Genomic DNA, 10,973 nt, shown 5'->3' on the forward strand with positions numbered 1-10,973 from the left:
TTGGAGAATAACGGAAGTAACTATGGCTTTATAGCAAAAGTCAGCTATAGCCCGGATCCAATAGCAGGTTCGAACCCAGCATGTGAGATGTTAATTATGATTTAAAGCAAAGATCACATTAAAATGAAGTACATATCAGATAAAAGAGCATTAAAAAGTGTCCAGGAAAATCGTTGGATTTATTTTTTAAGAATTTTTCTAACCGAGTAAACTGGAGTTAAAAGATCAGATTTCACGGGGATCTGTTCTGACCCATACGATACCAACGTCATTGGTTCCAATATGGCCTTAAAAGGCCACCACAGAATCAAATGTTCAAATGCATTTTACTAGGTTTAAAAAATTCTGCAAAAAAAAAATAAATCTATTTTCTTGGGCAATTTTAATTGTCTTTCATCTTACTTCATTTTAGTGTTTTCTTTGCCTTTAAAATTTGTCTCGGGGTTTTGTTGGATTTCTGCCAACAATAAACCATATTATTAAAAAATGAGCAACTACAAACATGCAGTGAGAGCTAGGGGTTCTACATATTCCATGCCCGCTGTCAGGATTTGAAACCGCATCCCGTGTGTGTCATAGCCTCTCGCGTCATTAATATTGACGGTTATAGTCTGCCACGAGCTCGCCAACCGCTCGGCCATCAAGAGATCGAGCTTAAATACTTTTACTACTTACTACCTAGAGTGACCATGGTGTAGGTATATATCGGATTTATTTATTTATTTATTTATTTATTTATTTTTTGTATGTTTAACGCCGTCTTCAAGAATTTGCCATTTCCGGTTTCCCGATGGCAATAAGCTTTGTGGATGGAGGAAGTGTATGTGGTGAACTCCGAACCTTCTCTGGACGTTCTTTTGGGTCCCAGAACTGCTGAAGGGTGGTTAGCCAGAGGGGTCTGAACCCCAAGTCTCTTTGCTCTGGAAAACTCTGCCGGTGCTCTGTTGGAAATCTGGTCCTCGAGATCGTACCCCTGAATCACAGGCTGATTCCTGACGTGCCGCTGTTTCTTCGCGAACGCCTCATGCTGCTGTGCACGTGACGACTGGTGGGCCAGGCGTTCTCTTTGAACGTTCTGAGAGTTATCACGGGCCGCCGATCCATTGGCGTGCCTGTGCTGATGATGATCCCGCTGAAGATGAAGATGATTATGCTGATGTTGTGCTTGGTGGTGATCTCTCTGATCTGAAATGCTGGAGAACGCGCGTGCCGCCCTCTCGAACGTCCGGGCTTGATAATCCTTGCGTTCCGCGAGAGCGGGAGGATTTCTCGACACGTGACCATTGGAGGTCGCATGCTCGTTGTCTTGGCGATAACCAGCGGTTCGCGAGGATTTGCCATGATGAACGGGTCTGGATTTCCGCGGAGGTTCGCTGGCGTATATGATGTCTGCGTCATCAGGGGTGAATGACGGGTTAGTGGCAGGGATTCGGTTTGGAAGGCGTTTCGCTGGAACAAAAGAAAAGTTTGTCATTCATTCGATATGTTTTGGATTTACATGCCCAACATGCCCTTTTAATTTTGGAAACTGGTGCTTTTTGCATAACAATCTGAACCATGATTTTCCCTAGTTTTTGGTTTCGCGAAATTGAGTGCAGCAAATATGCACAGGTTTTTCCCTGGGCAAATGAAGTTGACGCTACTAAATGGAAACTAAGGTAATGAAAGATAAAAACAAGTCCATGAAAATGATGGGTTTTTGTCCTTCTTATTTTCCAAATGTAATGTTTTCATGAATGTAGCTCTGTTCGTGAATCAGAAAATGCTAATAATTGACTTCGTTTCGCACATAGAGAAACAACGTACAAAATAATAAGAAAAAAGGGAAAAAAACATACAATGCTATAACAGAAATGCCCACCTTATGATGTCAGTTGAATCCAAATTCGATGTTATAATTACACTGTCCAAACAACCAAAAGGTAATTAATGACAAAAACAACCGCACGAACGATTGCAAATATTTTTTGTTGCTGTTTATTTTTTCGTCTTTTTTGTCTTCCAAAATTTTAAATATATTTTTGTCGTTCTCAGATCTAAGAGGAAAGGTATTGGTTGTATTTATGAATAAGAAAATGATAATTCAACTACACGTTTAGTACACAGAAAAATAATTTAAAAGAAAACGACAAAAATGAGATAATATAAATCCTCTGGAGAAAACATGCGACGTATGATGTTGGTTCAATTCAAATGTGGTAAGTAGTTAAAAGACTATAGCAGTTAGGGTAATACCAGAGCCGTGACGACAGTTTGATACACGTGGATGGTAAATAGACTTACGCGGAGGTTTAGGGGGTGATCGATCGGGTTCTGGAGAAAATGGATTGGACATCTCCTTGGTGTATTTTTTGTTCAGGATCCGTCTCTGGTAGCCTTCCTCTATTGCTTCCTTTGAGCGAGGGATTCGCACGTCCACGCAGCAGCATACGATAATCACTGAGGTAGACAAGAGGCTGATATGAGTGAAAGACTGAGAGAATGAGGTACTGGTATTCAGACATTCAGTGTGTAAAACGGGATGAACAATGCACTGACAAACAGGAATCTAGACTTGAAGCCAGATACGTGTATACCAACTGTCAACCAACATGCTCTCCGGCCGTATGTGGGAAGGTCAGCCAGCAACCTGCGGATGATCGTGGGTTTCCCCCGGGCTCTGCCCGGTTTCCGCCCACCATAATGCTGGCCGCCGTCGTATAAGTGAAATATTCTTGAGTACGGCGTAAAACATCAATAAAAAAAAAAATCAACCAAAATGGACGTTCCATATCAGAAAACGCAACGCTAATTCACAACACAACGTTCAACGAAAAACACCAGGGAACAAAGAAAGTATAAAAAGAGAAGTAGTCAACAATCTTAAATGACGCTGGAAAGGCACAAGGAATGTTCTATCTTCTTAAATTAAATCAGTTTCCAAACACTGTACCATGCTAGTTTAAAAGTTGCCGATGATCAAAATATGTACCTCAGACATGCTTTGATTTCAACTGTTCTTAAATCTAACGTGAATATCTAATGGTTAGACATGGTTGTGAGAAAGAGTACCAGAGATTCTAGACGCTTTGTCCATATTTACTTATTTACAATAATTATACTCATTTTAAAACTTAAGAAACTTAGAGTTGACTACCCAGCACTGTAATCATTACAACAGAGAGTGGAGGGATGTGTGCGTGCGAGCGTGCGTGCGTGTTGGGTGACGCGGAAGGCGGGTGGTACAGGAAACAGAATATGAGGTTTAATGAGCGTCAGCGTGATGATGAAAAGATTTGTCTCACAAAAAAGGGGCAACCAGTGATGAATTGACTGAGTTTTGAAGCTAAAAGGGTAAATGTCAGTTTTGGGGCTAATGGGATAAATGTCAGTTTTGGGGCTAATGCGGTAAATGTCACATATAGCATACACTGACGGATCGATTGTCAACCTCAGAAGTGAGTGACTGACCACAGACTTACCGGTAAAAGATTTATTTATTTATTTGATTGGTGTTTTACGCCGTACTCAAGAATGTTTCATTTATACGACAGGGGCCAGCATTATAGTGGGTGGAAACCGGGCAGAGCCCGGGGAAAACCCACGACCATCCGCAGGTTGCTGACACCGGTAAATGAACTCTAGTTAGTGTTTTATGGAGACTAAGCTGTATAATATAGAATAATAATATAAAAAAAGACGCCTATCATATGGATAAGAACTGGGACGACAGTGTATGGGTTAACTTGCAGCACAATCAGTAAAATAGTGTAAAATAGTAGTAAATGGTCACACGGTAACCGGTGAATTATGACCTTTCGTCAAATTTTGTCAAAATCAAATTACCTCAGGTTTGGTTTTATTCTTACTGTTCGTGTAAATGCTCAAATACCAGCAACTTTCTCGTCCCTATTGCAATGGGTGAAGAAGAATTAGGTATGAAAAGTGAGTGAGTGCTTGGGGTTTAATGTCGTGCTTAACAATTCTTCAGTCATATGACCACGAAGGAATCCTTAGGGTGCGTGTATTAAGGCGGATTTCCACCGCTTCATTGAGACGCCTTACCGAAGGAAAGTAAGCCGTCCCGCCCGAGCCATTATGCTGATACAGGTCAGCCAGTCGCTGCTGAACGCCAAGCGAGGAAGCTATAACTCTTTTAAAAATTCTTAGGTGTGAACCGACCAAGGATTGACCCTGGATCTACCGCTCCCGAAGCGGACGCTCTAGGAACTGTGCTATTGGGGCCAGTTTGTATGAAAAGTGCAATGATGTTAATTATAATACATTAGACGTCTGTGCATGATGTAGAATTGCTCAGATACTGCGTTGTCATCATAATTAGAAACTAAGAGTTTAGAGCACCGAGCTCACTTTACATCACTGCCACAACTTGATAAATTTGACTTTTGTATTCCAAACGATACACATGTGCCGGCTGCCCTTGGCTCACTACCAATATCTTAAAATCGCGTCCGTTCTCTGCATGACCCCAGCAATCATTTGTTAGTTCTAGCAGCGATGTAAGCGAGTGTATAGAGCGAATCATGCGCTGTAGGAAGTATATATATATATATATATATATATATATATATATATATATATATATATATATATATATATATATATGCGTTTAGGTGTACCTATGATAAGAACACCGGCCGCACAAATCCCGACGATGTGCCAAATCCGGAAAGGCCCGATCACTTCCGATTCAATGGTTAATGGCGGCGGAGGTGTCTCTACCGGGCTTGGGAAGAGCTTGTCCTTGGGGGTTGTATCCTAATATAAATAAAAAAAAGATCAGCTTTGTTAAAGTTTTATATCAATATACAACATCAACAAACCTATATTTATTTATTTATTTATTTATTTATTTGCTTGGTGTTTTACGCCGTACTCAAGAATATTTCACTTATACGACTGCAGCCAGTACTATGGTGGGAGGAAACCAACATATCTATAAACACAACCTATTGTTAATATTATTATATTACTAAACAGTAGATCTAACTGTGATAAAGGAAACAATTATCAGTATGTATGTATGTTTGTATGTTTGTATGTGTGTGTGGGCGTATGCGTGCTTGCGTGTATGTACGTGTGTATGTATGTGTGTATGTATGTGTGTGTGCGTGTGTGTGCATATGTTTCTTGATTTTCTCGAACTGTCCTGCGAACTGCTTATCCGATCGACTTTAAATTTGCCGGGTGTGTTGCTGAGGATCCAGGGAATTGCGATACCGGTAGAGAAGATTCCAAAAACTGCATGCGACAATCCGTGAACAATTCCAACGTTGTGACTGGCTGAGCAAATGCGGAGCTATGGTAGCAAAAAAAACTTCATCATGGGGTGTTCGAGTACCAGCTCGCTGGAGTGATATTCAAATCTCTTCTATGGCTGACTATCCGAGTGGCCACTGCAGCCCTCTGTTTGGCTGAGCAAATACTCAGCTGACAACAGGGGATCATTCATACATTCCGTCAAAGTACAGGAAGGTACACGCATCGGCCAGTCTCATAGGCTTCTAATACTAATACAGATATGGAGGGCTTTCTACTGATACTGTGTATACCAGATAAATTGGTATACATCTAGGTAAATTCTTACACTCTACAAATCTGGTAAAATGACTGGAGAGACAAAAAGCTTATCTAGATAAATGATTCATAAAAAAGACTTTAGCCCTACAAGAAAGACTTGTAGAAATCTGAATGTGTGTTAATGAAAGAAGAAAATGGTGACAAATCTGTTAAAATTGCAAGAGAAGAAATACGTTGCCCTGCATGGAAGCTTAATTTCCAGAGAATCTGTTTACTACCGAAAAAAATTAAACTTTATAGGCCTACAAGTGGTAAACGTTTGAATTAAAAGCCTATCAATTAAAATCATTAAAGACATTCACAAAGCCTATAAAACTAAAACCAATAAAGCAGTTCAACCTTCATCAGAAGGCCTTTTGTAGATGAACACAGGGGAAAAGAAATAATACCTTTCTATCACCGTATGCTAGAGATTCACATGTGATTTTCACGAAACATGAGCTAAAAAAAGGCTTAACCTGCCATCTGTGAACATGCATACCTTAAACCAGGGGGCCAAAAAAAAGACCTAATCTTCAATCCATATCAGATAGCCCATTATACAAGAGCTATACAGAGCTTAACTTTTATCCGAGGAGAGTCCATTATATATGTACAGGAACTAAAAGAAAAAGCTTAACCTCCAATCTATGTATGACACCCTATACAGTAGCTAAAAAAAGCTTATCTGGACACCGACACCTTTCCTTCTGAACAGCTAAATACTTCCTTTATCTAAACAGGAACATGCGGATGGTCGTGGGTTTCCCCCGGGCTGTGCCCGGTTTCCACCCACCATAATGCTGGCCGCAGTCGTATAAGTGAAATATTCTTGAGTACGGCGTAAAACACCAATCAAATAAATAAATAAATAAATATCTACACAGGTAGATTAATTTATGACCTTGTGGATTTTGAGGGATCAAAGTGTTTTTTTTTTATCAGTGTTTGGTGTTTGTTGGATTGTTCGGCCATTATAAAATTATTTCACATAGTCCTTACAGCGCATGCGCAACTCTTTGTTTAGCGAATTTTGAATAACGCTGAGGTCACTGGGATCACGGTGATGAGGCAGGAATTCATGTCAGGAAACATAAAAAACACTGTCTCAACCTTTGTGTCTAAAAATATTTTATGCGGATGGCCGTGAGTTTCCCCTGCCCCTTGCCCGGTTTCCTCCCACCAACAATCAAATAAAAAACCCATGTCGTAAAGCATTTATTCCATCAAACCCTTTCACTCTAAGTTTTACACCAAGCATAATTATTCTATAAGTAACTATGTACAGAGTATCCAAAATCTTCAATAGTGAGGCATAGATTCGAACTTGCGGTCCAACTGGTCAGGGATTGGGGAGTCGCTTTAACCATGGGCTCGATTCATGTGCTTTTATCATGCGTTTTAATCATGTGTTTTAATCATGCGTTTTGATCATGTGCTTTAATCATGCGTTTTAATCATGCATGAGAACCAACGAGAGCCCTGGAACCCCATTATTAGTGTGTGAGTTAGAACTATTATTATTATTAATGTATTATTATCGCTGACGTGTTGAGCCTATTATGATCGTTCGTCTATCCTCTGGCACACATGATATACCGTTATCAGTATTCTGTTTTTTTCTGCTCATGCTCGGCGATTCACGCTGAATCGATTACTCATGGCAGTGTGATTGATTTTTCAAGCATGGCAGAGCACACAAGCTATAGCCAATGTGTCATTTAGCTGACCAAATTAATGGGTAAATCCTAACATAACGCGTAGCCTTTTCAGTATTCGGTTTGTAAACAGACGTTCTACAATCAGCCCAGACCAGGTAAAAATTACTTCAAAGAGATTGAAATAGATGGAAACAGATCAAAGTATCTGTGTTGTATAGGCAATAAGGCCATATTTTTTGAGTGTTTACTGGATTTTTTGGTGATTCGTTTTAACGGCATATTCAAGAATTGTTGATGAAAGAACTAATATGTTAAATTTAGTCTGTTGTCCGAATGATGCTAGAATGTATTCTTATTATATCGTTTCTACTAACGGGCTATTATGTTGAACATGACACAGTATTCTGTTATAATAACAGGTTCCGTTATTTCAAAAGTGTATTAAAAGTTAAGCCTGGCTTGCTCTGATACAAAACTTATGGACTTTAGGCTGGACTAAAGTTAATACCGGTCGACAGAATCGATTCTGATTGGCTGAACAGGCCCGGATAGCACAGTTAGTAGAGCGTCCGCTTTGGGAACGGTAGATCCAGGATTAATCCTGGGTCGAGTCACACCTAAGACTTTAAAAGAGGAAGTTGTAACTTCCTCGGTTGGCGTTCAGCGTGAAGGGGATAGAGCAACGACTGGTTGACCCGTATCAGTATAATGGCTCGTGCGGGGCGGAGTACTTTCTTGCCTTCGGTAAGTCGTCTCAGTGAAGCATCACTAGATAAAAGAGCGGTGGAAATCCATCCTGCAACAAGGAGGTACATTACACTCACCCCAAAGGATTCCTTTGTCGTCCCATGACTGAAAAAATTGCTAAGCATAACGTTAAACCCCAAGCACTCACTCACTCTGATTGGCTCATGTGAGAGACAGGCAAGCCCAGTCTGTGCATAGTCTAAGCTGGATTTTAGATGTACGGCAGATTTACTCCAGCGTGACAAACGCTGCTGGGTTTAACCCAGGAAACCCTACCCCCACTTTCAGCCATACAGCGTTGAATCTGTAGTTGTTTTTAATTGGTTAAAACTTTTGAACAAGTGGACCCAGAATAATTTTTATCACCACTCAGACGACCGACTTTCTGTTAAATTTAATAGATATTTTGTTAGTGTACTATGGGCTTGGTCAGGTTTATTTGTGAAGGAAATCGTAATGACGGAAATAAATTGGGTATCTGTGAAGGGAATCGTAATGACGGAAATAAATTGGGTATCTGTGAAGGGAATCGTAATGACGGAAATAACTTGGGTATCTGTGAAGGGAATCGTAATGACAGAAATAACTTGGGTATCTGTGAAGGGAATCGTAATGACGGAAATAACTTGGGTATCTGTGAAGGGAATCGTAATGACGGAAATAACTTGGGTATCTGTGAAGGAAATCGTAATGACAGAGATAACTTGGGTGTTTTAAAATACGGCACACAATTTATGTATGAATGAATTTATGAATGATTAGGGTTTAACGTCACATTGCAGTCTCTTTATAGGGAAATAATTTTTCTATTTTACATAGCGAATTACAAGCCGGACAACAATTAAGCTTAGTAACTATATACATGCTTATACCCACAGCAGGCCAACGTGACTGGTAACTACACACATGCTTCTATCCACAGCAGGCCAACGTGACTGGTAACTACACACATGCTTATACCCACAGCAGGCCAACGTGACTGGTAACTACACACATGTTTATACCCCCAGCAGGCCAACGTGACTGGTAACTACACACATGCTTATACCCACAGCAGGCCAACGTGACTGGTAACTACACACATGCTTATACCCACAGCAGGCCAACGTGACTGGTAACTACACACATGCCTATACTCACAGCAGGCCAACGTGACTGGTAACTACACACATACCTATACTCACAGCAGGCCAACGTGACTGGTAACTACATACATGCTTATACTCACAGCAGGCTAACGTGACTGGTAACTACACACATGCTTATACCCACAGCAGGCCAACGTGACTGGTAACTACACACATACCTGTACCCCCAGCAGGCCAACGTGACTGGTAACTACACACATGCTTATACCCACAGCAGGCAAATGTGGCTGGTAACTACACACATGCTTATACCCCGAGCAGGCCAACGTGACTGGTAACTACACACATGCTTATACCCACAACAGGCCAACGTGACTGGTAACTACATAAATTGTTTATACCCACAGCAAGCTAGCTGTTTAGCGGAGTATCTAAACTTAAAGGGATAAAAAATCATTTCTGATTGGTTGGTGTGAGAGATTGACAATTCCAGGCTGGGGATAGGCTAACCTGATTTTGGGAATCCGAAAATGGGAAAGGTCGACCCAGAGCACTAGGGTTTCCTCCACGCATAAAAAGATCGCTAATGTATAACTGAAAAAACTCTGGTACTACCTAAAACCAGTGGAACAAATAAACAAATATTTTGGATCGGAATGATGACAAGTGTTAGAAACTAGTGCGTAAAGTAAATGTACAAATCCAGTAGATCTACAAAAAAAGGTAATACCTAAATTGACAAGGGATCTCACGGCTTACCTGAGTACCAATGGTGGATATACACATGGTAATACTGAGTAGGCAGACGGATAGGGCATAGTACACGCCATCCTCCATTCTGCGTCACACTGTCAACACATTAAACCCTGTACACTGCTCAGTGTACCGGAGACTGAACGGTACTGCAGCGGGAGGTCTCTCCGAACATGGTGCAGTTCTCCCGGCCAGGCGCTGAGGTTGTGACTGTACCTAGTGGCCGTGGTTAATCTGTCACGGTGTGGATCGAAATCATATGCGTCATCCGATCAAGAGCACCCTGCAAAGTGATGGCTATTCACTGCTAATAGAGCCAAAGTGAAAAGGAACGTATAAAACAAATATTTCTTGTGTGCTGGAAGTAACTGGAATTTTAATAGTTGGAGATTTTGTTATTTTTAATAATTTGAGGGGCTTATGTCAATTCAACAGTAATAAAAAGAACGATTTGGTGCCTCCGTGGCCGAGCGGCCAGCGTGCTAGCGCAGCATAACGACCCAGGAGCCAATGCGATCGCTGGAAGTCCAGCTAATGCTGGCTTCCTCTCTGGTAGTATGTGGCAAGGTCTTCCAGCAACTTGAAGGTCGTGAGTTCCATCCGGGTTATGCTCAGTTTCTTCCACCATAATGCTGGCCGCCGTCGTATAAGTGAAATCTTTTTCGTACGGCGTTGAGCACCAATTAAATAAATTAATAACTAAATAAGATCAATTTAACAATTATACGTGACCTGGAATGATCGCATACATAGTGGCCTATACATTTAGGTACATTCAGCTTAAGATAAGACAGACTATAAACATAATATCCACGATGTTATAGTATTTTTCCCAATCCACAATGTTATATTATGTTTTGTGCGTTTTACAACAGAAAGCATGAGCTAGTCGATGCATAAATATCATCACTAATATGCCTTATTGTATATATCAAAGCATTCGTACGCATATACAATATATCCAGGTATTGATTTTAAGAATAGAACACACATATTAGCAATGAATATACATCTGATAACGGAAATACATGTATATATGCAAAGTGGATTAGAAAATCTTACACCATGAGAATGAACATTGACTAATTTATTTTTAATGTATTCTATTTTTATTTCAACATTTCGTCTTACCCACAGCCTAAACTGCAAAAAATTTTACAACCAT

The 10,973-nt window shown here is 40.5% G+C and overlaps 1 protein-coding gene across 1 annotated transcript; it reads right to left on the reverse strand.

The window, feature by feature from the left end:
* Positions 1-398: 398 nt before the first annotated feature.
* On the reverse strand, positions 399-10,061 carry LOC135477793 (uncharacterized). Its single transcript, XM_064757997.1, has 5 exons — positions 9,815-10,061; positions 4,620-4,758; positions 2,284-2,439; positions 841-1,449; positions 399-457 (listed from the first exon to the last, which is right to left on the reverse strand). The coding sequence occupies exons 1-5, from the start codon at positions 9,890-9,892 to the stop codon at positions 399-401; spliced, it is 1,041 nt and encodes a 346-aa protein (XP_064614067.1). The 5' UTR covers positions 9,893-10,061.
* Positions 10,062-10,973: the final 912 nt, after the last annotated feature.

Source organism: Liolophura sinensis, chromosome 11 (assembly GCF_032854445.1).
Source record: "Liolophura sinensis isolate JHLJ2023 chromosome 11, CUHK_Ljap_v2, whole genome shotgun sequence".
In the NCBI taxonomy this organism is placed as follows: Eukaryota; Metazoa; Mollusca; class Polyplacophora; order Chitonida; family Chitonidae; genus Liolophura; species Liolophura sinensis.

Bases quoted from the DNA above. Each gene is read 5' to 3' on its own strand.
- LOC135477793 (XM_064757997.1), bottom strand. From the start codon at position 9,892: ATGGAGGATGGCGTGTACTATGCCCTATCCGTCTGCCTACTCAGTATT. The intron at 1,450-2,283 runs GTAAGTCTATTT...CTTTTGTTCCAG, and splicing joins ATCACCCCCTAAACCTCCGC to CGAAACGCCTTCCAAACCGA. The intron at 458-840 runs GTTCGGAGTTCA...TATTGTTGGCAG, and splicing joins CAAAAGAACGTCCAGAGAAG to AAATCCAACAAAACCCCGAG.